General features: G+C 46.4%; 4 protein-coding genes across 9 annotated transcripts; 1 reads left to right on the top strand and 3 right to left on the bottom strand.

The window, feature by feature from the left end:
- Window positions 1-1388: 1388 nt before the first annotated feature.
- On the top strand, window positions 1389-5526 carry LOC130531099 (integral membrane protein 2A-like). The gene is made up of 6 exons (XM_057042860.1): window positions 1389-1740; window positions 2131-2268; window positions 3143-3325; window positions 3438-3548; window positions 3907-4051; window positions 4364-5526. Exons 1-6 carry the CDS (start codon window positions 1669-1671, stop codon window positions 4456-4458), a joined length of 744 nt encoding a protein of 247 aa, XP_056898840.1. The 5' UTR covers window positions 1389-1668; the 3' UTR covers window positions 4459-5526.
- gpr174 (G protein-coupled receptor 174) lies at window positions 5314-8694 on the bottom strand. 2 transcript variants are annotated; one of them, XM_057042858.1, is made up of 3 exons: window positions 8402-8694; window positions 6644-7013; window positions 5314-6528 (listed from the first exon to the last, which is right to left on the bottom strand). In XM_057042858.1, exons 2-3 carry the CDS (start codon window positions 6839-6841, stop codon window positions 5740-5742), a joined length of 987 nt encoding a protein of 328 aa, XP_056898838.1. In that variant the 5' UTR covers window positions 6842-7013; window positions 8402-8694; the 3' UTR covers window positions 5314-5739. The 2 variants fall into 2 exon arrangements, with proteins under 2 accessions (XP_056898838.1, XP_056898839.1); XM_057042859.1 differs by lacking the exon at window positions 8402-8694 and adding an exon at window positions 7103-8382.
- Window positions 8695-9111: 417 nt separating this feature from the next.
- On the bottom strand, window positions 9112-13605 carry p2ry10 (P2Y receptor family member 10). 5 transcript variants are annotated; one of them, XM_057042856.1, is made up of 6 exons: window positions 12430-13605; window positions 12036-12328; window positions 10964-11045; window positions 10602-10807; window positions 10345-10525; window positions 9112-10036 (listed from the first exon to the last, which is right to left on the bottom strand). In XM_057042856.1, the coding sequence occupies exons 4-6, from the start codon at window positions 10778-10780 to the stop codon at window positions 9131-9133; spliced, it is 1266 nt and encodes a 421-aa protein (XP_056898836.1). In that variant the 5' UTR covers window positions 10781-10807; window positions 10964-11045; window positions 12036-12328; window positions 12430-13605; the 3' UTR covers window positions 9112-9130. The 5 variants fall into 5 exon arrangements, with proteins under 5 accessions (XP_056898836.1, XP_056898835.1, XP_056898832.1 ...); XM_057042855.1 differs by lacking the exon at window positions 10964-11045 and adding an exon at window positions 11086-11190; XM_057042852.1 differs by lacking the exon at window positions 10964-11045.
- A 149-nt stretch (window positions 13606-13754) lies between these two features.
- Window positions 13755-17815, bottom strand: lpar4 (lysophosphatidic acid receptor 4). Its single transcript, XM_057042857.1, has 3 exons — window positions 17190-17815; window positions 14909-15635; window positions 13755-14738 (listed from the first exon to the last, which is right to left on the bottom strand). The coding sequence occupies exons 2-3, from the start codon at window positions 15482-15484 to the stop codon at window positions 14250-14252; spliced, it is 1065 nt and encodes a 354-aa protein (XP_056898837.1). The 5' UTR covers window positions 15485-15635; window positions 17190-17815; the 3' UTR covers window positions 13755-14249.
- Window positions 17816-26799: the final 8984 nt, after the last annotated feature.

The following is a 26799-nucleotide window of genomic DNA, read 5'->3' on the forward strand; positions in this document are numbered from 1 at the left end:
GTGTGGGTGATGTCATGCATGAGAGCTTCTTTCTCTCTCACTTCACCAAACCAACATCTCTGCAGATGTTCATATTTTGCTGACGTTGGGGTTGTGTGTATATAAATAGGCATATATGCTTGTGTACACCGGCTATATTTTCCTTGTTTTTACTGGCCGTGTGCTGCAGACCACTGGGCATCTGCTCTCATCATACATGTCTGTTCTCCACCATTATGATGGCCACTGTTTGCCTCTGCATGACATCGAGGTCCAGCATTCATGTGTTCTACCCTTTGTATCCGTAAGACAACTAAAATCACCCCAGAAGAGATTTTAGAAAGTTTGACATGTAAACTGAAATGAATTCGATGTTTAATGTGCTGTTAACTCCTGGAAAAAGCCCCTCAAGCATCAGAAAGTGTAGACTGCACCACTTCTCTGTGTGACTCCACCTGTGTTTTCATCCCATCCAGGTCCTGCATCCACACCTCTACCCCAACACACCCACCTAAAAGAAGAACATGCTTAGCTCTCTACCTCTTTCTTTTCCTCTATTAAATTCCACGTTGTTAAGTCTAAATCTTTTGATCAGTCTTGATATTACGATCAGCTTCTCTCTCTCTCTCTCTTTCCCATGCTTGGTGTGTGTATCCACAAATGCATGTGTGGGCAAACAGATCAAACACGGTGTAAGATGAGCCCATAAACAAGCCTTCAGGAACATTTAGGATTTTCAGGGAGAGTTAGTCTGGGGAGAAAGCAGAGGGGGGAGTCAGGTACAGAAATTAGTTGCTCTGTTTATGTGCGTTTCAGTGGTAATTACCGGTGCAATCTGTCTGTTTAACTGAGGAAATATCCTTGCCTCACTCCTGCTGTCTGCAGATGCATATGGCACAGTTACAGTGAAAAGGTGCTGGAGAGATGCCACCAAGTTGCATGGAATTAGAGTGGTGCAGCGGGAAGTGTTTATTTACTCATATGTGCAGAGAGGAAGCAGAGGACCAGTACTGAGGATAAGTATCACACACCCACCCACCCACCCACACACACACACACACGCACAGTCTTGGCACTGGTCTGAGTAACTCCACAGTGCAGTGATGGCTGCATACTGAGTGTGTCAGTATGAGTGGACAGACACACTGACAGGTATATATATTTGTAGAGTGGAATATTTACTCAGATGAATAGGCTACTTCATACACTGAAAATGTGTTTTTCATTACATTGATTCGTTTTGAAGAATGTAATATAGTGTATATAAAGTGTAACTGGAGACATATTAAATTGGAAGTGTAAATAACTTCCAAACCTCTCGATGCAGACATTTTGGTGCAGTTCACGTTGGATTTTCGATGGATTCCACGCGCGGCCACTAGAGGGCTCTGGAGCACAACTCATTTATCTGCGTATTGACGGTACCGTCCACATTAAAAATAAAGTTATCGTTTTCGAGCTTTCGTCGTGATTAGATTATATGCCAGTTCTTCGTTTTTTAGGATTGTTATCATAATTATCGCATCTCTTCTCCGTATCGGCCTCGATCCTAATCCCCTCCGGTGACCGGAAGCTCTGGTCAAAGACGAGGTTGCAAACTGCGTCACAATCCGGAGCTGCGAAAGACAGCCCACCGTCGACAGGTTCTGCTCCGTTGTCCTCTGAAGAAGCTCACGGTTGCTCTTCGCCATGGTGAAGATTGCTTTCAACTCGGCTCTGGCGCAGAAGGCGCTGGGCAAAGAGGTGCCGGTGGCCGTGAAGGTGAGCTGAACGGTCTCCATTGCAGATGTGCTTCCAGTCTGGTGTCTGGCCTGTAAACCGAGCTGCGGCGGCGAATTACGGCTGCGTAGATGTTCACGCTCCTGCTAACCAGGACATTTAAAACGCGCTTTATAGGGTGCTTTGCTTAAAATGCACGCAGAGCCATATTTCACCCGCATAGGGAGACACTGGCAGGTCATCTTATAGGCCGAACATTCAATAGGATTAAAGATAAAGGGTTAAAAATCACGACAACTCAGGATTTGAACACTACTATCGATTTCTCTGTCTGTCTGCCTCACTCTGTGTGTGTGTGTGTGTGTGTGTGTGTGTGGTGTGTGTGTGTGTGTGTGTGTGTGTATGTGCATGTGCGTGCGTGTGCGTGTGCAGGATCCCGAGTTGGCTTCTGCCCCCCCAGGTAACGAGGGCTCCACAGGTCGCTGTCTGCTCACCCTGCTGGGCATCGCCTTCATCCTCAGCGGGCTGATCGTGGGGGGGGCCTGCCTATATCGATACTTCGCTCCTAAGGTATACATTATACATTTATACATTAGTTTATACATTAGTAACACACGTGGCATAAGTCACGAGACGGCGTGAGTCCTGACTGTAAACACAAAAAAGGATTTATTTTAATAATAATCTGGTCCTAAAATGTGTCCAGCACAGGTTAGAACGTTATTAATAGTGGTTATTGTAGGAAGACAACGCTCAGGACCATTCTGCACCCCGTTGTAAACATAGAATACAGTAAATACGACAATAAATAAGTGGAATGTGATAAGTTTGTGAGACACATCCTGGGAATTTGCAGTTGCTGAAGGGTTTAATGTTTGTTGAGGATGAATTTACAGCTTGATGAAGATATTTTTAATTGGTCAGTGTTGCCTGTAGTTGATAAATAATTTTTGATGGACTGGCCACCACCTATTTTATGTTTGTTTTTCTCCACCAGTTTGGTTTTCTCCCATCATTGTCTGCATGAGGAAGCCTCATTCACCGATTCACTCAATTTAGTTTGGGATTAAATGGCTTTAATAGTTCTGCCAGGATTAAAGCGACTTTATAATCATCATGGCTAACAAGACTGTGTTGTCGTGGTTTGGTTAAATATGCTGAAAGTGTTAGGCAAGTTATATTTATACCTTACATTTAGATACAAACCATAATAATTCTGCTTTAGTTTGAGAATTGCATAAACTGCTGTAACGTGTATGCAATTCAATGTGAGTACTGCCCCCTAGTGGTAGAAATACCTCATCGTATAATCCACAGATCAAACTCTGGGTTTAAAAGTTCTGCAGTGAATCTGGCAAACTAATTAGTATTTTCAGCTCCACAGATGTATTTTATTCAAACTCCGGATGTTTGAGAGTTGTGCTGTTTTCATTGTGTTCTCCAGAGGCTGTATCACGGTGTGATGCAGTTCAACACATCAGTTGGAAGTAAAGGAGAGAGCCAGCCATACTACCTGCCACAGGTGGAGGAGGAGGTGGAGATTTCTGACAACACGGCCGTCATCAGTGTCCCACCTCCTCGTTTCAGACCAGGAGATCCAGCATACATCCTCCATGACTTCAACAGGGTAAAACCCATCCAGCCACTGAAGAAGTCACAGACCTCTGATCCCATTAATATGCCTGATGTTCCTCTTCATCACTGTGTGTGTGTGTGTGTGTGTGCGTGCGTGTGTGTAGAAGCTGACAGCGTACCTGGACCTGACACTGAGGACCTGCTTTGTGATTCCTCTGAATACCTCAGTGGTGCTCCCCCCTCAGGACCTCATAGACCTCTTCTCCCAGCTGGCGGTGAGCAGTCACCATGACGATACGCCACTGCTAAAAAAGAAACCTGCCATGAATTCTATTTCAACCGAGAGTTCTTCTCTCCTTCTGACCAAAACGTCTCTAGCCTGTAGCAGCAGCGCACGCCTTTGATAAAACACCTCGTTCCCAGTGACACAATGGTTCCATTTTTAAAATATGTACAAATAATCTGAAGTGATAACAAGATGTGCATCAGTGAGAATAATAAGACACTTACACACAGAGTTAGTGCTACCTCCTACGACTGACACTTGCCTCTAGCTTCCATTGTTGGATTTTATCACTAGGCTAAAAGCGGCGTCTCATTTAATTCCTCTCTGCTTCCATCTTTTGCTTCCAGTCTGGCTCCTACCGTAGCTACCTGATGCACGAGGACCTGGTTGTGACCGAGCGCATCGATGATATCAGGCCTCTGGGTTTCTACATCCGTCGGCTCTGTGATAGAAAGGAAACGTACAGAATGCAGCCTCGCTCCAGTCTGCCAGGTGTGGAGCCACGGAACTCCTGAATGTGCTCACTCACACCCCAGTACTTTACAGACCTGTAGAGCCTTTTAATATTTGATCACATTTACCTCCAGATTCTTGACATTGTCCTATGTGCATAGTTACTCCTTATAAGCATCAGAGCCGTATAGCTTGGCATGTAGCCATTGGGTTTGGTGGTTTTCTGTGTCCTAGCAGCCAGTCACAGTCCTATAACTGAGGAACGAAACAAGAGTCGTGACCTCGTTTCTTGCATGAATGTACAGACGCTTTCATCTCAAATGAAGAGTTGACTCTGTGTGTCTCTGCCAGGGGGAGGTATCCAGAAGCGCTCCGCCGAAGAATGTTTCACCATCCAACACTTCGAGAACACATTTGTGACGGAGACCAAAATCTGCAAGGCTTGATGGGGGGGTGTGAGCGTAGGTGTGTGAACGCTGAGAGGGGCGTTGGTGAGGGTGGGAACCTTTGTGCAGAACGTTACTTTTGTAGGAAACTTTATTTCCCCTCCTGCTTCAGCTCCAGTGATGAGTGGACCTCAGTTGCAGTGTTAGGTAGAACCGCTCTGATGTGTTTTAGTCGTAACCCATTGATCTTGTGCTGCTAACCAATATTAGCCTGCTTACCTAAGATACACTAGCTTTCTTTAGTTTTTGTTTTGTTGCTGCGGCTTCCTGTGAACCTTTTCAGTGTTGTATCCTAGCAACACCTCCAGAGAAAGTGGAAGTTATTAATGTACTGAATATTCTTGTGTTACTGAGGAGACATTATTATAATACATTTCTGTGCGTCCACCTACTGTCCTCGAACCAGTAGACCTGCTGTAAGGGCAATAGGTCACAACCTGCAGTTGTTTGTGTCACCAGGGCAACACTAATTCATGTTCCCTGATCCTACGAGCCCTCTCTTGTCCTGCTGTGTGTTTGTTGGTGTCTGATGGCGAACAACCCGACACCCGTTGTTACCAGTGTTTATGTTTGTGTAAATCCTTGTAAATGAGAGTAAACATGATTGATGATTGTTCACACTGAGAATATGCTGAAGGGAATATTTCCGAAGACACCGGCTCTCTTTTAAAATGCTCATTTATGAATTTCTAATTCCCCTGACAGAAAAAAACGAAGCCAAATCGCTGCTAAAACGAGCTTCTTAACACGTGGCTGCAATATTTTAAATCGTTATAGAGTAAGCATATGATTAATTTTTTTTTCCACAAATGCACAAAAAATAGCCCGTGTTTGGAGCTCTTAAGCTTAAAACTATTTTTCAAAATGTCCTTTTTGCTAAATAAATGACAGTAATTTTCCAGTATTTTCTCATTGGATGCCCACTCTGAAGGACAATCCTACAGGACCCGTGCTTGTAAAAATGTTTCTGTCAACTTTCTGACTTATTTGAGAATTAAATAAAACCAGAGTTGTGTAATGAGAGATTATTGTGTTGATTCTAAATAAAGGTTCATTTCTGTCTAGCCAGTGTTTGTGGCTGCTGTCTTATCCCTCCCTGTGCTGCTGATACTATCACACTTGTCTTCTGCAGCTGCTTCCTTCAATAACAAGCATGCAGAGGAAAGAAATGTAAAAGCACCAATTATAAAAAAAATGTAAACACGTCTTTATTTGAACATAAATAGTAAAAAAAAAAAAAAAAAATCCTATTTTCCATCCATCCTCACATATGTGGACGGTCTATTCGTCCAAGCTCTCTCCTCCGCTGATGCAGGACAGACGCCTGCTGAACGTGTCGGCCAACTCCACTTTGCTCAGGCGCCTCCTGAATTCATCCGTGGTGAAGTAGTACATGAGAGGGTCCAGGCTGCTGTTCAGGCTGGCCAGGCACAGCGTGACGGGGTGGCTGCGCTGGATCAGGCCCCTGATGGAGCAGTCGCTCAGGATGTTGGCCTTAACCATGAAGTCCAGGGGCATGGTGACGTGGTACGGGGCGAAGCACAGAAGGAAGACCATGGCGCAGCTCAGCACCATCCTCAGCGCCCGCCGCTTCTCCCCCTGGTCAGGGACCGCCCCCGCCGTCTTCCTCCGCAGGCTCCCCGCGGTCAAACAGCTGCAGGCCAACACCAGGACCAGGGGGATGACGAACCCCAGCAGCTCCGCGGCGATCAGGAGGGCCCCCGCGGCCGGAGCGCCGATGTCCCTCATGGGGAGCTCTGCGAAACACACGTTGGTGGAGTTGGAGCCCTGCTGGGAGCTGATGGTCCTCAGCAGCGGGAAGGGCAGGCAGCCCAGGAAGACCAGCAGCCAGCCCGCAACGCAGATGGGCAGGTCTCCTTTACGGCTGGGGGAGGAGTTCCTGAGGGGCCGCATGATGAGCTCGCAGCGACGCACGCTCACGCACACCAGGAAGTAGATGGAGGCGTACATGTTGACATATTTGAGATAGAAGCAGATCATACAAAGGAAGTGCCCGAAGGGCCAGCTGTGGTTGAGGTAATAGTAGATACGCATGGGCAGAGAGAGCACCTGGGGGGGGGGGGCAACAAGGGGTCAGAGGTCACGTTTCACATCTGAGGTAGGTCATTTTTTCGACATAAGTGAGAGAAGATGCTTCCTAATGTCGTGCAGGAGCAGAGGTTACCTGCAGCAGGTCGGCCACAGCCAGATTGATCATGAAGACCACGGCCTTCTTGGTCTCTCTCACGTAAGCTCTGAACACCCAGAGCGCCAGCAGGTTCCCCAGCAGCCCGGAGCCCAGGATCACGATGTACACCCCAGCGTAGACGGAGTGTTGGTACTCTTGGAGGTGGGTGTTGCAGCTCTGGTTCTGGAGGCTCATCTCAGGAGGGTGTCAACGCTTCATGCAGGTTGTGAATCAACAGGATGCCTCGCTTGGGGGGGGGTGTGGTTTCTTTTCTCATGAATACTGCCTGTGCACCGGCGACAGACGCGCCGGAGCACGGGCGGCTGCTACGAAGACGGGGTGAAGTCAGACTGATTTCAGTAGTTTCCTGCCAAGGGTATTAAGAAAGAGCCTGTTGTCAGTGAAACAGCACCACCAGCCACATCACAGGCACACACACACACACACTCCGCACACCTCGAAATGCAGCTCACACGCTATTCATGGCATGGTTGTTCTTGCCACAGTGATTCTCCCACGCTCGGCGTTCACGCCTGCACTTGCAGCCGCTTTTGTGAGCTGACCCAAATTATCACTCCTCCGTCCTGCGTTAGTGGGTGACATCTCTGTAGGAGTGTGCAGAACGTTGTTGGAGCTCCAGACTTGAACAGAAGGGCGGGGGCGCTGTTCTTCCGGTTCTCATTAGACCATGAATGAATTTTCATTTTAAGGTGGACTGACCCTTTAAGAGGCTAATATTAGCTGCTGCTAGCTTCGTTCCAATACCATGATCAAGCTGAGGGTTAACAAACTCCCCCATCGGACGAGTATAAGAGTTTTCTGCCTTCCGAACTGAGAGAAATATCTGTTTTGCACTGCTGTTTAAGAAAGCGTGCGCCTCAATTCACACGTGGAAACGCACAGTCATATCTGCCATCTGGTTTCATAGGCGTGCTGCTTTTATCACCAACTGATGGAAAGTGTTCACTATTTTCACATCTTTGAGCTTATATTAACAGTTTACAGAAGCCATTGAGTCTTTTTCACGATATAAATCTTTTTTTTTTTTAATGATTGAAAAAAAATGACTTTCCACACATGTGTTCATACAATTCTGACGCTTTCTTCCACTTCGAGGGCTGGCAAAAGTGCTATAAAATCATATCCTGTCGGATTAACGGGGCTGTTTGTGTCCGCGTTTAGGGCTTAAATGTGGAAAGAATGATGGTTTCGATGGTCACATTAGGCCAGCAGAGTGCTCTAGTGCTTTTATCGCTCTTCTCTGTACACAGAGGAACCCCCCGGTGGACCTGGTAGCAGCCTCAATGACTGTGCGTAAGTGTCTTATCATTCTCATTGATGCACATCTTGTCATTACATTAGATTATTTGTACGTATATTAAAAATAGAACCAGTCTGTCACTGGGAACGAGGTGTTTCATCAAAGGTTTGGACTGCTGGTACAAGCTAAAGTCACTTTTAGCCTCAGCAGTTAAAAACAGTGAACACACGGGTCCCTCCACACACAGAGCCATCACCGTCCTACCGATGTGTGTAACTATAGTTACTCCTGTCCGCTAGTGGACAGCCAGACGAGCAGAGAAGCGCGCCATAGCAGAAATTCCTCACAGCAGAGAAACATGTGAGGGCTCCCATGAGGCATGACTCTATGCTCGAAGCATCCAGCTGTTACCGACTGTTTAGCTCCCTTATTTGGCATTAACTCGCGTTTTTTCAAGAAAGAATCATAGGTAAGATGAAGGATCGGCGTCTCACCTCAGGCGTCAGGGCTGTGCGACATCAGCAGGAGATCAGGACCATCAGATAAGACACATGCCATTTCCTCACCGCCTACTCCTGTACTCACGCCCACTCTGCTGCCCTCCCTCTAGCCTGAGCTCTCTCATTTTAGATATGCTAAATTCTATTTTGTTTCCTGTTTTAATGGCTGATTCTCTTCTCTCGGTGCCCGTCTTCGCTAAGGGTATTTAGCACGTGAGTTTCCTGTTAGGGGTGGGGTTAGCAAGTATTTCATATATCATGACTTGCTGTATCTGCCTGTTATAGATTTTTTTTTTTTTTATTCTTTTGGGGTTGAGTTTTTTTCTCATGAGAGACTTTCAGACACTCTGATGCTGTCGTGGGGGAGCCATGATGTCTTTTTTTCTCAAGCAGTGGGCTGCACGTGTCTGCGGGTTGTCGTGCAATATCGATGCAAAAGATAGAGCAGCATCTGGTAGCTGCTGGTTACCAACCGTCTTGTCAACACCACTTTCTGAGAGGAAGTACAGCAAATGTTAGCTGAGACGAGGACTTAAGGGTGACCACAGACCACGGGATTCCATTTATGCATCGAAAACCAAACGCCTTTTATTTCTTCGTATTATTTACACTACATGCTATTTACACTAAACTTGACCACTGTGAAGGGAACCACAGTAGTTGTTGATTCATCAATATCGAGATGGTTGCATCAACCCCCCCCCCCCCCCCCCCCGGATCTCCTCAGTCTTCTGTGGGTGATGGTGGCCACTGTCTGTCGGAGCAGTTGCTCTCCGTGCTCAACAGCCTGCGCGGTGAAAGCCGCTGGGTGGGGGAGTTCAGCGAGGAGAAGACGGACGAGGAGGCACGCCGGCTGAGGTGAAGCCTAAACTCGGCGTTGAGAAAGTAATAAAGCAGAGGGTTGAGGCAGCAGCTGAGGCTGGCCAGGCACAGCGAGAGTGGGTGGAACCTCCGCACGGCCAGCTCCGTGGCACAGTGGGACACAACGCCCTGGGACACCATCAGGTAAAACAGGAAGTTGATGTGGTAGGGTGCGAAGCAGACCAGGAAGAGGGCGGAGCAGCTGAGGACCATCTTCAGAGCGCGCTGCTTCTCCGCGTTCGTCTGCTTCCCTCGAAAGGAGTCCGATTGGATGCTGAGGGAGGGGGGTCGGGAGCGCCTGGAGATGCTGGAGCTTCTGTGCTCATCACATGTCTGTCCTTGCTTCAGAGAGCGGACGATGAGGAAGGAGCTGTAGCTGATGCAGGCAAAAGGAATCACAAATCCAAGCAGCTCGGCGAAAACCATCATGGTGACCGCAAGAGAGACGGGCAGGCGACGCATGGGCAGGTCTTTAAAACAGCTGAACTGAGTGGGGAGCCCGGACCCATGGGGGCTTGGACTCGCAGGGTGGGCAGAACCTATGAGCTGCTGGTTTGAGGTGACCTCCAGGGAGAAGGACATGTTATAGTCAGCTTGCGTGACACTGCTGGGGCTGGGGCTGCTGCTGCGCATCAGGATGAAGGGTGAGCACCCCAGGCTGACCACCACCCACACCGTGATGCTGATCAACAGATCATAGCGCCGCCGCCATTGGCGAGCGGCGAACGGGCGGAGCAGAAAGACACACCTCTGTATACTGATGCACACCTTAAAAGAGAGAAAATACACATATTAACATGAATGTTACCCAGTTCCACAGTTACAGGAAGTAAGAGTTGTTTGACTGGAAATGCTTTCAGTTTGAGTCCCTCCACAGAGCAGCATGCTCGTCTTTATTCGCTCCCCTCCTTTTTTTAGCCATGACTTTTACAAAAACATGCAGTTCTGAAGGCTGGTACGGACGCCAGCCCCAAGTTAATGTCTGAAGTGGTGACGCACAAGACAAAGAAGCCTTAAAATGAGAAATCCCTGAACGACTATCGGCCTTTTACATGATTCATTCTCCACCTGCTTACCAGGAAGGCAATAGCAGCGTACATGTTGAGGTACTTCAGATAGAAGCAGAACAAGCACACGCCTTGTCCGAATGGCCAAACGTGTGTGAAGTAATAGTAGATCCTTAAAGGCAGAGAGAGGATGTGGACCAGATCTGCCAACGCCAAGTTGATCATGAAGATCACCGCTTTGGTGTTCTTCCTGGAGAGAGACAGGCAGTGGTGTGAGCCATGATGACAGGACTATTGTGGACCGGTTCTGGTGTTACCGGCTGCACCTGATGTGTCTGCAGAGCACCCAGAGCGCCGTGGCGTTGAGCAGAAGCCCCGGAATGAAGACCAGCAGATAGAAATAGGTGTACATCTTCTCAATACTTTGTTCCCAGTTGGTCAGGTTGTGTCCACATGGCGAGGAGGAGTTGGCCACAGGCCCCGCCCACTTGTCAGTCACAGTCATTTGGATTAACTCCGGTACCCAAAATACCTGAAAGAGACCCCCCAAAAAATGGCTTGAAGTGACGCAGTAGTTCTTTTAAAAGAAGGCAGATAGTCATGTGGTCTGTGATGGTTTGAATACAGCAGATGAGATCAAAGTGAGCTTCCAACTGTGCGACCGGTTTTAGAATTGTCCAGTTCTCACGTTTGTTTTTCAGTTTCTGTCCTTTTCGTTACTTCCCTTGTTCAGTGTCGCTTTTTACTGTCCCCATCTGCAGAGATGCCATCTGAGATAATATGTGACAGATAACAATGCCATTTATTTACATTTACTTGAAAGTGCCTGAACAGTCATTTTGGATGTCAGAGGCCCTCACAGCTCTCCGTCTTGCTCCACACGTGATATAGATGATCCTGATCCTGAGAGTGATCCTGTTGCTCAAGGATGGATTAAACTGGGATGTGTGCTTCTGTCTGGACACCCTCACCGCTCATTGCAATGTGTTCAGCCACTAATAAACTAAAGTTTAAATGAAGGCTAGAAGATCCAAACTGGCCACTTAGATGGTTTTATTAAGAAAAAAAGCTCTAACCCTGACAAAGCAAGTGCTGGTGAAGGATAAACAGCAGCCAGCGAGCTCAAGGCTGTCAAGCATCTTAAAAATAATGAAACATATAAGAAAATTTAGAAAAACACAAAATGATGTGCAGTTACGCTTGTGTTACACTCATTCCAGGGTGTAAGGTGCCTGCTGGGTATAATTGAGTGATGTGGGGCAACTAATGCTCAGATAATTTAGTGAACGAAACATGTGCTCTGACAGGAAATGTGAAAAGAAAGGCAGCCTATCTGTGCTGCATCAGCCTTCCTTTCCCCATCAAGATCAGACCGCACACATGCTTGACAGGGGAAAAAGGGGGCAGCGGCAGTTGTCGAGCCCTTTCCCTGCGACTCCCGTTGGCTGCTCAGCCCGCAGGCAGCCAACGGACTCCTTTGTTCTACCTGGGTCGCCTCTGATGTAATCTTTCCTGATTACACTTGAAATCCAACTCCCGAACACTTTTTAAGTGAACCGTTTCAAAAATTAGGAAAGGCAGTAAAGGAAGTAACATTGATTAAAGCAAATCAATAGGAATCATTGAGCTGGCAGATTTAAACCCTGCAGAATTCTCTCAGGAGCATTTCATGCAACACCAGTCGACAATGATGGACTGAGAAGCTACGCACAATTGCCAACTGTAAGATTATATCACACATGAGCAAAGAAGTCAATTACCTTGGATCAGAAGGACGATAGCCAGTCAAAACCAGAAGTGTCCAATAACATCCACATGCTTCAGCACACTTGTGGTCCTCTGTGTACAGATTGATGCAGACGGGTGTCCTTCCTCAGTTGCGCGCTCACTAATGCTTCTGTGTCACTTTAGCAGCACAGATGGAAGAAAATACTCGCCTCTTTGTGCATGGTTTCATGCCACTGATGCGGTTTCTCTTATTGTCGCTGGCGTTGGTGTGAAGAATCGAACGGGAAGCTCTGCCCTCATGCGTTTTTTTCTTATCTTTTCTTCTCTGCATCAGAGTTGCAAGAGCCACAAAAAAAAGCACAACCTCAATCTTGGGACATTAAGGGGGTACAGTAGCAGGCGGTTAACCATAATAATAAAACCAACCATAGAAATTAGAAATTTTGATGACACCTGTAGGAGCCTCTCTTTATTCTTGTCCCTTGGCTGATGTTTTTCATGCAGATGTTTGGAAATCAACACAAATGTGCATGTGTGTATAGTGGGAGTGGTAACCATGAAATGCGGAGTCCATCTGCTTCCTCAATTTGCTTTTCACTTCCGTATGCAGGTTTTTGTTTTGGTAATTTCTTTTACAAAATTCAATTTTAGCTGGTAATATTACAACACAGGTTGGCCTGTTTTCCCTCCACTGGCCCGTGATACCACAATGTCATTTCAACACATTTAGGAGCAGCAAGAATAAAAGCAAACATGGTGAATATAGAGAGCACCTGTGTTAAAGTTCTATATTGTGTTTGGTTGAACGCGTCTTCGTCCTTTTAGCCACTAGAGGTCAGCAGAGGCCAGGTTTTCCCACCAGCCTGAAGAGCAGAGTACTCCTTTAAGAGGGATATTGTGTCGTGTTGCTGTATTTCATGACATCCTTGACACAAACTGCTCAAAGGCTGAAGGCCGCATATTTTCGACACTCCTCTTATTTCCTGCCCTGCAGTATTTTACACCAGCAGGCTTCACTCCTCCACTCTCTGACCATGCTGATGTCTCCATGTCGCTGCTGCTGGAGGCACATGGTCACATCAATCACCCCAGAGGCCTCCGGGAGACCTCTTCCCCTTGTGCTATCCTCCCGTTGGTACGCATGTAGGTTTTACATAATCTCAAGTGCGGCCATGAATCTCTGACTGTGTACGTCTGCCTGAAAGAATGAATAAACATCTAGTCTTTCTATATCATATCTGTATATATAAGTGTGGTTCTCCTGTACAGCAAGAGCCTGCGGTATGTGTGCTCTGTACAGTAGCTCCAACGCTCACGCAGACAGAACACAAAGAGCCCACAAAAGGTCTGATAAATGTAAGAACATACAGAAGTGCTGCACCCACATCGGGTCCTGCAAGGCTTATGTTCTGAAACTGGAACCATATTGTCATGCACACACCCAGCCTGCTACCCCCAGAAAATGCTGACTAATGCTGCTGAGGTTTTGCTCTTTGACAGGCGTAGCGTGATGTTTTCAGTGTTCCCCTCTAATTCGGAGCGTTTGCATGTTGCTGTGAAAAAGCTTTGAGCAGATCTGCAGTCTAAAGCCAGATTAAGACAGAGGGACCTCATTCACAAGCAAACAATGGACCATTGCTGCAGTCATAATAAGCATTTGGCCTGTGACGCAGCAAACAGACCAATGTCCTCAACTGGATCAGCACTACCCACGGCTCCCAGAACAGCGGGACAGGACACGAACGCACCCGGAAGGATTCTAAAGACATTTAATGTCCTCACACTTTAACATCAGACACATTCACTTCAGCAGGACATAACGACGGGCCTCACTGCACATAACATCAATGTCTACAAAGGTTCTACCAAAGCCCAATTTTAAACAATTTGAATATACCAAAGTATTAAACACCAGTGTGCATTTGCATGTGCATGTGTGTGTGTGTGTCTGTTTCTCAGTCTCAATCCTGTTAGAGTCTTTTTAAGAGGCGTGGAGGCGTCTGCAGACAGTAAAAACAGGTGAGGGGTGTCTTGGGTCTCTGGTCCCGGAGCTGTTTCGTAACAAACACACAGATACATTCCGCTGCTCTCCAGTCGTGGAATAATCCAAAAAGCCCGGGCCTCACCTCTGGACTTTACTAATCTTCTGAGTTATGTGTTGGTGACTTCCAGACGCAAACAGCTGATTGCTGTTATTCACAGCTCCTTATTTGCCCCCAATGTCCATGTTTTTTAACCTTCTTGAGTCAGAACTGACTCTCGGACATCTTTGAGTCTTTCCCATTGCTAGCCAAAGCGTGCGTGTCTCTAGGAAGAGTGTTTGCTGCATCCTGGGTCTCCGTATCGCTACGGGGCATGCTCTCGGGACGGGAGCCGGTCCCTTTGCCTCCCAGGGTCAGGCTTTTTTGGAAGCTCTCTGAGGTGAAATAGTAAACCACCGGGTCCAGGCAGCAGTTGAGGGTGGCCAGGCACAGAGTGATGGGGTAAAGCGTTCGGGCAAAGCGCTCCACGCCGCAGCTAGCTAAGGCTTGCGTACGCACCAATGCGTAGAGGAAGAGGATGGAGTTGTACGGCACAAAGCAGATGATGAATATACCCAAATGAACCAAAATCATCCGCAGGACACGTCTTTTGCTGTCGCAGCCATGAGCGACGGCTACTGGACGCTGCAGAGTCCGCAGAACAAGTGAGGAACATACCAAGTTAGCCAGGAGGGGCAGGAGGAATCCGACAATCTGCGAAAGAATACAGAAAATTGTAAAAAAAATAGCTTAATAGAGTATCACAGCTGGGTCACCGTGACGACCCCCCTGGGAAATTAATGATCAAATAAATCACAATTAAAGTGCCTTTCTGGCTCTTCCAGATACCAAACCAGGATAACCTGATTCACCGGCTCACTCACCTCAATGAAAATGGTGATTTTGGACAAGTAGGTCCTCCAGGTGCTCTTAGAGAAGCCCTCAAAGCAGGTGGTAGCTGTGCTGGTACTATTAATGGTGGAGAAGAAGGTCACTGAAATCCCCCCTCCGACGATGGTCAACCACACGGCGGCACACACCAGCGCGGCGTTGCGCCGCGTGCGGATGGAGCGGGAGCGGAACGGGTAGACGATGGCCAGGAAGCGGTCCACGCTAATGCAAGTGAGGAAGAGCATGCTGCCGTAGATGTTTGTGATGAAGGCCGTTCCGGACACTTTGCACAGTCTATCTCCAAACGGCCAGTGGCGATTCACGTTATAGAAGACCTTGAACGGCAGCGTGAAAACAAAGACCAGGTCCGATAACGCCAAGTTAGTCATAAACATCGTGGTCTCGTTGCGCATCTTCATCCGAAAGCAGAACACGAAAAGCGCGGCACAGTTGGTGATCAGGCCCAAGACGAAGACCACGCTGTAAACCACCGAGTACAAGTTGTACTTGAAGGAGTCGTCGATGCCACAATCCTCCATCCCAGTCTCGTTGAGCACCAGACTAGCCATGGTTAGAACCCAGCGGAAACCAGTACAGCAAAGCCTTCCCCACAGCGTCCCGAGCCTCGTAGATGTCAGCAGGAGGTCGATTGTCTCCCGGTCATGACGCACAGACCTAAATGGCGGTGGAGGCGGTCAGGATTCACACCCGCAGAGCATCCTGTGGCGAGAAGAGGAAAAGCTCGCAATCACTTCCTCACTACAAACACTCGCACCTGCAGATCTTTGTAGCCCTGGCCTTTATGCACACAATGTCTCACGTAAGAGCCTTTAAGGCACATCTGTCACATCTGCCCCAGCGTGCGTGCAGCTGTGCTCCATGTGCCGAGGCCCAAACGCAGCTCACACACACGGAAGATTCATTTCAGAAGCAGTTAGGATGTATAGACGGCTGATTTACAGCGGGGTGAAGCAGGAAGCGTGCCAGTCGGGGACAAAAGCCGCTTAGTGCTGCCACCAAGGCCATATTTTAGATTCATTCACTTCGAATACACTGGCTTTGGAGCTCAATCCAGCCTCTGTTGTGCTCATTCAGACCACTTTTTACATAAAGTTTTCCACTTTCATTTGGGAGTAATCCAGAAAAACTGCAGCAGCAGACCTTCAAATATGCTAATCTCAGCTTGTGTTGTACACCAGAGAGTTACAGCTAATGTGTAGACTGTGTGTGTGTGTGTGTGTGCGCAGTCCATCAAGCCCGTTCTTTGCTAGCTACGGTGACATCTTTACTGTTTTCCCAGTAAAAGCATCACAATGCGCTCACTGTACCCATCGGCACCAAAAGTACGTGCACAGACCTCTGCACGTGCACACACAACTAGGCAAATATTTACATGTGCCAGTCCTAACAGACTGATATACACTGTAGGCGTCTGTGCATTGTGCCAGGACCTCTGAGAGTGCCGGCCTTCATAAGCAGCAGGCTCTTCTTGAGGCTGCGTCTCTGCTCTGAACAGAAACACGAACTGCGTCCATCAGCCTGGTTATAAAAGAGAGACACTTGAGAGAAGCATGTGTGGTTGCTTCCTGCTGAGGTGAGTCTGCGGTGCACGTGATGGATAGATTTCACGCTATGTTCGCGGACAGCTGCAGCTACAGTGTGTAGTCGCTGATAGAAACAGGCCTCCGGGACCCGCTGGTGCGAGTGGGTCGGGTTCAGACACACAGCGCACATCCAGCTGTTCTTTTCTCTCAAACATGGAGGAAGGAGACCAAAAGCGAGGAGGACGGGGGGGGGGGGGGGGGGACAGCCAGCCTGGCAGTGGACGCTGTCACGTCCTCAGCCATTCTTGAAGTTCTGGACTGTTGCTCAACTACCCCTGAAAAGTTTGGTTTAACCAGCACTTTATTTTTGACACCATGGGTTCAACATAAAATCAAATGATTTCAATTAACCTGTTAATAAAAGTGGTGCATTTAACCAGGACTAAAAATGAGACAATTTAAAAGAATAATTGCCATTAATCTGTCAAACTAATGCCCTGGTTTTAAGGAGCACTGCAGCCTTTAGGTGCTAATTAACCCGCAGTTAAACTTGGTCGGTCTTTGCATCTGTGGCAAAACCCAAACCAAGCCAAAACCAAACTCGAGTTGTATCATTTGGGGCATTTAGGTGCATGTCCACAGGAAGGACGAAAACGGCCGCAGCTTCTCTCCGAAGAGGACACAACGGATTTTTGTCGGCATAAAACAAATTCTTGTTGCGCGGACTTACTGGCATCGGAGTGGATGTTGACAGCTCCCCTCCGGATCCCTGACGTTTGTCAACCTGGCAACCCTGCAGCTGTCAAAGGAGGGGAAGAAAAACTCCGCTCACTTTGTTTCAGATGTCTCGGAACCGAACTCAGCATCAAGTGACGCAGAGCTGCTTTTCGGAGCGCTTTTTTTTTTCTTTCCAGCCCCGAATCCCGCAGTGCCTGGATCGGTGCCGTCCCAACTCCAATACTAATGGGAGAGCGCGGCGCATCCCTCGACGCATGCGCGTGCACGAGCGCGCGGCCTGGCCCTTGAGCAGGAAGCAAGACAATAGCGCCTCAGCGCGCACGGAAAGAGGGGGTCGGACGGACGTTTCAGGAGGACACAGCCAGGCTTGTCATCAGATGGAGGCTGATTGGTTGTAGTTGTTTGTTTCTGGAGCTTTTTTTGGGGGTGGGGGGGCAAAACATAGATAATAAATCTGTGTGGGTTAAAAACAAAAAGTGGTCCTCTGGATATGCAGCTGCTTGATTGGCCCCCAAAGTCCCTCAATTGATGTTGACAACAGTCAGAAATAAGGTCTGTGCTCGTAGTGCTTTTATTTTTAATGTTTGGGGCTGTTTTTCAATTTGTTATTTGACACTTAAAACACCTTTTAAAAGTGTACAGTGCTGGAAAAGTCAGGCAGAAGCCTGTAAACCCCCAGATTTGATATTCTCAAACAATATTTACAGTGTAAATGTTGCAGTTAATACAAGTACATGAATACATGTGTTTTCCTCAATATTTGGCGCATTCTTTTTAGCACTGTGCAACTCTGCGATTATAAAACACTCCCAATAACATTGAGAAGACTTTGTCCTCTTATTTTTACAACGCCACAGTTACAATGAGCCATTTTCCACCAGCACAATGCAGCTCTGGCTGATTTCGCCGATGTTTGACCTTTGAATAAATTGTAACTGTTTCATGATGTTTTGTTTTATACCAGCTGTTTAAATAATGTCCGCACATCGTGTACAACAGCTCCGTTACGGTAAACTGTCTGGAACTGCAGCAAAAAAGAGAGATAAACAAGAAAGTAGGATTGTGGACGTAATGGACCAGCAGCAACGTTTTACATCGATTCCAGCCGGTTCATAAACGGCACTGTGTTGGGGTTTTTCTTAAAATGCTGCCCGACACAGCAGGACATGAGCAGCTCAACACAATGAGATGCACAATGTCTCCCAATAACACAACCATCATGCTGTTGGACTGTCCTGACCCACTATTGTACAATACAATCTTCAAGTAGGAGGCAACCGAAAGATGTATTTTTAGAAAGGTGACAGGGTGTTGGACAAGTTCCCATTGTGTTCATGCTGGCACGGGCTGTGCACGCCCACGGGCGTGTGTATGTGGACGTGCACACACTTTGACCTTTACAGGGAGGATGTGAACTTGAGGGGCATGGGGGTAAGTCTCCCAGGTCAAACGCTCCACAATAGCAACAGGGAGTACAGGATATCCTGCTTACTGCTCTCTCTCTCTCTCTCACACACACACACATGCACACACACTCTCCAACATACGTGATCTAACCTTCATTAAATGGAGATGTATGGTCCCAGTTTTGGGCCCCAGCAGATGCTCGCTACCCCCAACACGTCTGGTGTTTGTTCATCAGTGATCAGCCATCAGTCCCACCGACTCCCAATGCTAGAGAGGATGTTTTTAAATAGATTTCCAGTGACATTTTTTTCAACAAGTGTGTTGTTTTGATGGGTTTATGTTCAATTCTCCTGGCTCGGTTGGAGGCTCTCCGTTGTTAAAGCATCACATTGACAGCTGGGCCGAGCTGCTCCGGTAGCAGCGCTTAACTTTCTGTTTCATATTAGAAATGACAGTTATGAATACACCTAAAATATTTCCATAACGTCTCTGACTGTATCATTTCACAACATTGTCATTACCAAGGCAACACTTTCATACTTTGATAGATCTATGCCGAAGCTTCCCCAATTCTCCAAAATGCTCTCTCTCTCTCTCTCTCTCTCTCTCTCTCTCTCTCTCTCTCACACACACACACACCACACATTCACACTCATTCACACACACACTCCTCCCTCCTTATTCTCTGTGTTTGGTAACGGTAACTAAGCTGTGCTGCCCTGCTGAAGGCTTTGTGTGTCACACCAACCAGAACAAAGACCCCATTACTGCCCCCCCCCCTTCAGCCCCTCCTTCCGGCTACACTCTTCTTCAACCCCTCTGCCCTGCCCTCCATTAATGCTACGATGAGTGTGTTTCCTTTGCTTTCCTCCGGTTTCCCTCGTCCATCCACTCATTCACAGGCTCCAGGAGAGTTTTTAGGGGTAGCCCCGTTGTGCCATACATACCACTGCCCTGACAACAGAGCTGGACAAAGGCAGCGTGGCGCCGCCGCCGAGGAGGCTTCAGCTCTATAAATATTATCGACCGATGTTATCAGGGCTGCAGGCCACAGGGTGTGTGTGTGCATGTTTAGAAGCGACCTTCTCCCCATCTCTGGTGTGGTCAGACCAGAGCTGTTCGATTAACGTGACTTGTGTGATCAGCAGAGAGAGCGAGATGGAGACAGAGATAGAGGGAGGGGGTGGAGAGAGAGAGAGAGAGTGAGGGGGGGGGGAGAGAGAGAAAATGAGGGAGAGGGGGAGAGAGAGAGAGAGAGAGAAAATGAGGGAGAGGGGGAGAGAGAGACATGGAGAGATAGGGCAGCTGTTTTCCCCACAGCACTTATGGCTGCAGCATGATCAGCCATGAGTGAACAGCCACTCTGAGATGATGGGGGGGGGGGGGGGGTCAGAGCGACCCCTGCCTGTGCAGACCAAGTTGTCGTTGCCCTGTGCGATGTAATCGGCCAGTGCTTCTCAGGTTTCGTTGCATGCAGTAAAGAGTCAGCTGTTGAACATTTGATCGCTTCGTTCCCAAACGTCGACTTTTGGAAAGGAAAAGTGTAGATTTGCAAATCCCAACAACCCTGGAACTGAGTTCCCTTCAGTTAGAAGTGGGAGTTTATGCTGGAGGATCAACAACTGTCAATCATGACATCAGAACAGCTTAATTTGCCGTGCAAGCGCATGCTGAATCACACACACACACACACACACACACACACACACACACACACACACACACACACACACACACACACACACACATTTATATAATAGTTAAATGTTGAGTGAACGTGGAGGGAAAAAGAGAACATGAATTTTGGGGTCGGTGCTACTGTAATAACAGACAATAATGAAACAAAGACAAATGTCATTGTTTGCACACAGGCCAGTATGTTTCTTGCTCTTCTCTTCTTAGATTAAAATCATATAGCCCATCTTCAGGTAGCTTCAAGATTACAAAACAAGATGTATTTCAGACTTTAGATTAGATTATTATAAATTTGTAAAAGAAATTGTGGTTTCAGTAAAAAAAAGAAGCGGGGGGGGGGGGGGGGGGGGGCACTTGAAACGACTGAACGTGAAAGATCAATGTGGTCAGAAAAACCATAAACTCACAGCGACACCGTGCGGACAAATGTACAACTACAGTATTGTTGTTGTGATTGCACCTGTTACTAAACCTGTAACTAAAGGCACACGTTTTAAAATGAGCATTTTCGTTCTCATTCATTGTACAGGAAATAAATATCTTTATCGAACAAGAGGAAAATATTTTAACAATCACACAAACACTGGCGAATGAATTTAAAACAGAGATGTCACCCAATCAGAGGTAATTCTTTATTGTAAGAGGCGGAACAGTGATGATTGTGTCCAATTAAAAGGTTATTTTGCTGGGATGGGCGGTATAAAACGGGAAATGGGCCAATTGGAACTTGCCTCCTTTACCCGAAGTTAAATCAGACTTGCCTTCAATTATCAGCCGGGAAAACATGAACAAACAAATAAATAAATGAATATCAGATAGGTTTTGGAGTACGAGATGGACGAGAAACTCTACAGACCAGCAGTGGGGAGAGTGAAGTCCATGAACGGCTTTGCTGTTGTTGACGCTGCTCTCACGGTTGCTGTTGTGGGCGCCCCCTGCTGGCCGTGGGTCGCCATTGTCTTTGTTGAGGACCGTGGTGACCCAGACTGGCGGAGAATGGCTGGATGTCGACTTAATAGACTAGATCTAGGAAAAGTGCCAAACCTTTTAGAGCTTCAGGGTTAGTGTTGAAGGGGGCCAACCTTTTTTACTTAAACTCTAATCTAGTCACTGTTAGGGTGGAGAATAATAATAGGGTGGAGCACTATAAATGTGTAAACGCTTATGTGCATAATGATGGTCGTGGATAGTAGACTGACCTGATCACACGAGCAGTGTGTGTGTGTGTGTGTGTGTGTGTGTGTGTGTGTGTGATGTCTGAAGACACTGAATAACTGTAAAACTGAGGACATGTTAGGTGTGTTGATGAATCATTTTCATTATAATAGCATTTCCTGAAGAAAACAAGGATATTTATACACTGGTCAGAGCTTTATGGTTGTTAATCTGTTTTTTAAATTTATTTTATTAATCCCAGAACAGGAACATGTGTCACTTTTAGGGAACAAATCATAAAGATACAGATGGCAAACTTCTGTTTAAAAAAGTAAAGATCTGCATCAAGGGCCGTGTGTGGCTCAGCTGCCTCCGTCAGGACGCCACTTGAATCCATTTGCGATGGACTTTCAGGCCACGCCGGCCGCTTGAGCTTTGCCTGAGAGGTTAATCAGGATCACATGTGACTTCACTGGAGGCTGGTCAGGTAGGGCAAAGGTCACGGGCTTCTCTAAAACGTGAATTTGTGACATTCAACGATGATCTATTCTCTGATCTGTATGTGCACCATGTAGAATATCTGATTGTAAGCTACCAGTGTGTGCTGTGGACAGTGGAGGAGAAGCATTGATTTCAAACATGTGTTGTTATTATAACACAGAAAATGCTGAAATAGAAGCTGCAATATTGAGGAAAAGCCACCATGACTGCATCATATCCTCTGTACTGAAGCTGATAAAATCTCTAATAAATAGGTCATTTTTGAGTTCCTTGTATTCTTTGGTTTGGGTTTGCATGAAAGGAACTGCTGCTTTACAGAATTCACACCTTACATTTTATTGGTATTGAAATAAACCGGTAAAGGAAGGTATGCTGATGTTTCCAAAAGGAAAGGTTCAGCCAGTGTATTTTATATTTAAACTATAAAAATATTCCATGACAGTTTGGCTGAAGTCTAATTTGATGTAAAACATATCCAAGTAATCCAAAAGTTACTTTTAAAAAAAGCCAGTGGCCCTTTTCATTACATACGGATGTTGGAACGAAAACACATTTTCATTCAGATTATTTGAACAGAAAGTTACATAATAATTTTTTTTTCAACATCAGTTGAGCTGTTTGTGATGTTTGCTTTTTAAAAACTGAATTCTTAAAATGTACATTTTCTTCAAAACAAGCATCTGTCAGAAATCCTTTTTCCTTTATCAAGAGAGCGATTTCCATTAGAGAAAATGAAAATCAATGCAACAAGTTTATGAAATGGTTACCAAAGACAAGGTTGTTTCACTCCATAACATATAGAAGTGAAACATATGATGACTGTTTAGTTTGGGAAAAGAAAAAAACATCATGTGAGCCAAGGTTCTACTGCAACCCCACCCCCCCTCCCCCCCTTTGGAGCGCACTGTAGCTGTCACCAATTACCCAGACCTGACCTGGGTGGGGAAACGCTGACGTACCCACAGATATGAGAGTGAGGGGAAAAGGGTGTCGGGTCAGCTCTGAGGTTATCTGAGACAAAAAAAACAGCCAGATTGTTAATGACAGCTTCACACCCTTCAGAACACGTCATTAGCTTCATTCCCTGGAGCGCCGTATCTTCTCATCACCTCTACAACTACACCACATGTCTCCCTTCTGTGGGCCATACCGCTCATTTACAGCATCCCTGTGCAAATACATTTAAAACCAAACATAATTACACTGAGATCACCGCCACTAAATGCCTGCACAAGAGCAGATCCAGGGGGAAACCAAGCAGAGGCCATAGAGGCCGCTTTTCCACATCAGTGAAACAGAACTCAAAGAGGTGACCTTGGACTTCCCAACTGTAGGTGCGGGTCGTATATATGCGCAGTGTCTGGTTAGTGTCTGCTATCAGTTATGCTGCAGGAGAGCGGTAAACAGTGGTACACCTCTATACACACATTGGACAGGAACACTAATGCTACAGGCCTGCGGACCTTTTCAGTGTGTTCACATACCACAGCGTGATCCTCTGGAGGGGTCACGTAAAGACACAATCTGATCGTGCGTCACGCATAAAACACTTTTCGTACGTCATTCGCAGAGAAAAAACAGACTTTGACTTGAGCTGGTTGGAACAAGGGGACAGAGCTGGTTGTGGGCCCCCAAAAATGATAAGTAGGCTACAAATGCATAATGAGCATTCATGATTAAATGTTTATTTTCCCTGAGAGAATGACGCACCATGTGACCACTCTGCTGTACGATTGTGCTTTAAGTTTAACTTCTATTATAATACATTACAACACCGGAAAACTTTAAGAATGTTTGTCATGTTTTTCCTCCTACAGAAATTATATTAAAACAAAAACTATATTCACACCATCTTTTTCTATTTTCATATTTTTGAAAAAGCTCCAGGGAGCCACTGGGGCGGCGCTAAAGAGCTGCATGCGGCTCTCGAGCGATTGCTGGAGCGACATTGTGCCGCCATGTTGGAGGTGAGGCGAATTTTCACTTAACTGACTTGAACACCAACTTTAGTGAACATGAAGATGACCTTTGCAGATAAAGGAGGCCCACTGGGGTGAATCGCAGTAACACGGGGGAGTTTTTACTGTTTTTATCTGCACACATCAGATCTGTGCAGTGTAGTTGGAAACTAGGAGGCACATGGTTAAGACCATTCGAGCCTAACTTGGCACGTAGCAATGCTGGGGTTTTATGAGATGCTTTAAAGCTGGATCAGAACATTTCTCAAGCCTAGGGAGAGGGTAGATCATGTGTGACTGCAGCTCTGACAGGTAGGAACTAGTTTTATATGCCAGGGGTCAAATCATCAAACAGAAAAAAGATCTGAGGGATGCAGAAACGACTGTACAACTATTTACTAAAAACTGAAGGATAGCGGGGGACCATTGTCTTTGAGGAAGAAATGAGGTCGGGATACAATCCTGAAGGATCGTGATCGGTGATCACTTCAAGGTTTGGTGAAATCAGATCATAGTAACCCAACAGTAGGCCTGAGGGCTGTGTTAAAGAGTGAACTCAAGAGCATTTCTGAAGGAACTGAAGGGACTAAACAGCTGTGGAGCCTTAAGAAACCACTAATCAGTGAGGCTAATCAGGGGGGAAAGGCTTGAATTTACTGGGGAGCATAAAGACCGGACTCAATGGAAGAAGGTCAGGTGATCTGATGAGTCCAGATTTACCCTCCTCCAGAGTGACGGGGGCATCGGGGTAAGAAGAGAGGCCAGCTGACGGGGGGCAGCTCTGATCTGGGGTTGCTCAGGTCCAGGAACATTATGGGCCTAAAGAATGAGATCAGCTGATGACAGGAAGAGACTGAATGACCAGGTTGCTCCATCAATGGACATTTTCTTCTTTATGGCACAAATATAGTCCAAGATGACAATGCCAGCATGCTGCATCACACTGTGGTTGTTCATGTAATTGTTCACATGCTATGTTTTCTCCCCCAAGGCGCTGACACGTTCATTATCCTGAGCACATGCACGTGGGTCCGTGTGCAGGAGGGATGTAAATGCGGCTTTTTCATTGAATAAACATGCGCTTGGATTAAATCAGACTTTTTCTCCATTTTTGTCACCCTCTGTCAGCTGAGTAATGACAAAGTAGGGGCTCATCTGGGATTTGAATCCGCGGGAGTAGAATTGAAAAAAAGAGCTAAATCTTCAGTAATGGCAAAAAGTCTAGTTGGACTCATGTTAGCTTTGGCATCTTGATGCACGTTGTCTCTGTCAAACAGGTGAATGAGGTCCAACAGTACAGAGTTGTAAAAAAAACCAAAACACACCAATCAGACCAAAATATGATGGGAATAATGTTGGTAAAATCTGAACTAAAAATCACTGAAGTTAAAGTAATAAATGATAAAACTGCAGTTGCTTTGTTGTACTCACGCACAGTGAAAACACTGATTTTGAGCTTTTGCACTGTAGTAAATGTGCAGAACTATTTTACTGGAGGGAAAATTACTGCAAAGTGTGAAAGAAACATGTTGGGAAGTGATTGTTATGCAGTAATAAATTGAAAAAACAAAAAAAAACAATAGCTATTTTATGTTTTTCAAATCTGAGTTATTGCTAAAAGGCTGATTATGATAAATGATTTATGCATTGCCTTAATGGTACTTTTGTTTTCATGCTTCCAGGCCAGATTAGATATGATGTCATGGTGTATGTGTGTGTGTGTGTGTGTGTGTGGTGTGTGTGCGCACGCGCACTGACACACACATGCATATTACACACTTATACACATGTTATTTTACTCTCTTTGTCTTGTTATGATTGCTCAAAAGACCAATAATTGATCTAAATGCCTTACTACAGTTGTGAGAAGAATTATTGTTGTTATTACTATTATCGTTTCAATGCTATAGTAAGTATAGTAAGTAGATTTAGAATGTTTAATCAAAAGGAATGTATGAGTGTTTGAACCAAGTATTGTAGCTGTTATGTTCCCAGCACTGGGAGGTATCATGTTCAAGGACACGAGGAAGTCGTAGAGATAGGAGGAGAAGGAATCATGAAGTTGTTTTGATACCAATGTTGTGTGAACCAAATAAAAGAGGAGAGCGAGCAGCAGACTGACGGAGTTGAGAGAGGAAGCTTGAACTGCTCGTCAGCTCTCCCTTGCAAGGCCTCCGGTTGTCTGTGTGGTTGATCTGAGTCTAGTAAACGAACAGCGCGGGTGACCAAACATCACCCTCACAAAAAATTGGTCCTTCGAGCCGGATCCCAAGACCTGGAGAGGAGCGCCGTGGGACGACTGAACGCCGAAGTCTGTGCACAGCCGGAGTCAAAAGGACGTCCGAAGTGAAAGACCTTTCATCACGAGCTGACGGAAGGCCGGTCTTCGTCCCTCCCAGGGCGACCATCTCCAGTGACGGGAAGAAGGCACTAAAACAACTCAGAAAGAAACCATAGCGACAACGGAGTGAGTATAAGACACAAAAAGCGCTACACAGAAAATACCGCGGTATTGCCTGCCTGGTCATCAGGAGAGAAGCAGAGGCAAGATACACCCGCCTCCTCGGAGGTAGAAGCCTGGTGTATACTCTCCTGATCGAGAACGATTGACTATAAGGCCACGGCAGGGGGGCTGAACTAGATATCCTGTATGGATTGAGGGTTGTTCAGTCGGGAGATCAGGCGTCTCCATTCAAATACATAAAAACTGATGAAATAAAGTGCAAACATGGGCAACCAACATTCCACAAAAGGTGCTGAATTCAAAAACCCAGCATCATGTAAACACATGGAAGACAAATATCCAGGTTCATGCTCATATGTTCAGCTGTGGATGACTAAGTTCGATTGGGATGGTAACTTAGACAGGCCAGGCAATATTATAAA

Source organism: Takifugu flavidus, chromosome 9 (genome assembly GCF_003711565.1).
Source record: "Takifugu flavidus isolate HTHZ2018 chromosome 9, ASM371156v2, whole genome shotgun sequence".
NCBI lineage: Eukaryota > Metazoa > Chordata > Actinopteri > Tetraodontiformes > Tetraodontidae > Takifugu > Takifugu flavidus.

Bases quoted from the DNA above. Each gene is read 5' to 3' on its own strand.
- p2ry10 (XM_057042853.1), bottom strand. From the start codon at position 10,780: ATGACTGTGACTGACAAGTGGGCGGGGCCTGTGGCCAACTCCTCCTCG. The intron at 10,526-10,601 runs GTGCAGCCGGTA...GTCTCTCTCCAG, and splicing joins GTGCTCTGCAGACACATCAG to GAAGAACACCAAAGCGGTGA. The intron at 10,037-10,344 runs GTAAGCAGGTGG...CTCTCTTTTAAG, and splicing joins ACGCTGCTATTGCCTTCCTG to GTGTGCATCAGTATACAGAG.
- gpr174 (XM_057042858.1), bottom strand. From the start codon at position 6,841: ATGAGCCTCCAGAACCAGAGCTGCAACACCCACCTCCAAGAGTACCAA. The intron at 6,529-6,643 runs GTAACCTCTGCT...CCCCCCCCCCAG, and splicing joins CTGTGGCCGACCTGCTGCAG to GTGCTCTCTCTGCCCATGCG.
- lpar4 (XM_057042857.1), bottom strand. From the start codon at position 15,484: ATGGCTAGTCTGGTGCTCAACGAGACTGGGATGGAGGATTGTGGCATC. The intron at 14,739-14,908 runs GTGAGTGAGCCG...ATTCTTTCGCAG, and splicing joins AAATCACCATTTTCATTGAG to ATTGTCGGATTCCTCCTGCC.
- LOC130531099 (XM_057042860.1), top strand. From the start codon at position 1,669: ATGGTGAAGATTGCTTTCAACTCGGCTCTGGCGCAGAAGGCGCTGGGC. The intron at 2,269-3,142 runs GTATACATTATA...TGTGTTCTCCAG, and splicing joins ATCGATACTTCGCTCCTAAG to AGGCTGTATCACGGTGTGAT. The intron at 3,549-3,906 runs GTGAGCAGTCAC...TTTTGCTTCCAG, and splicing joins ACCTCTTCTCCCAGCTGGCG to TCTGGCTCCTACCGTAGCTA.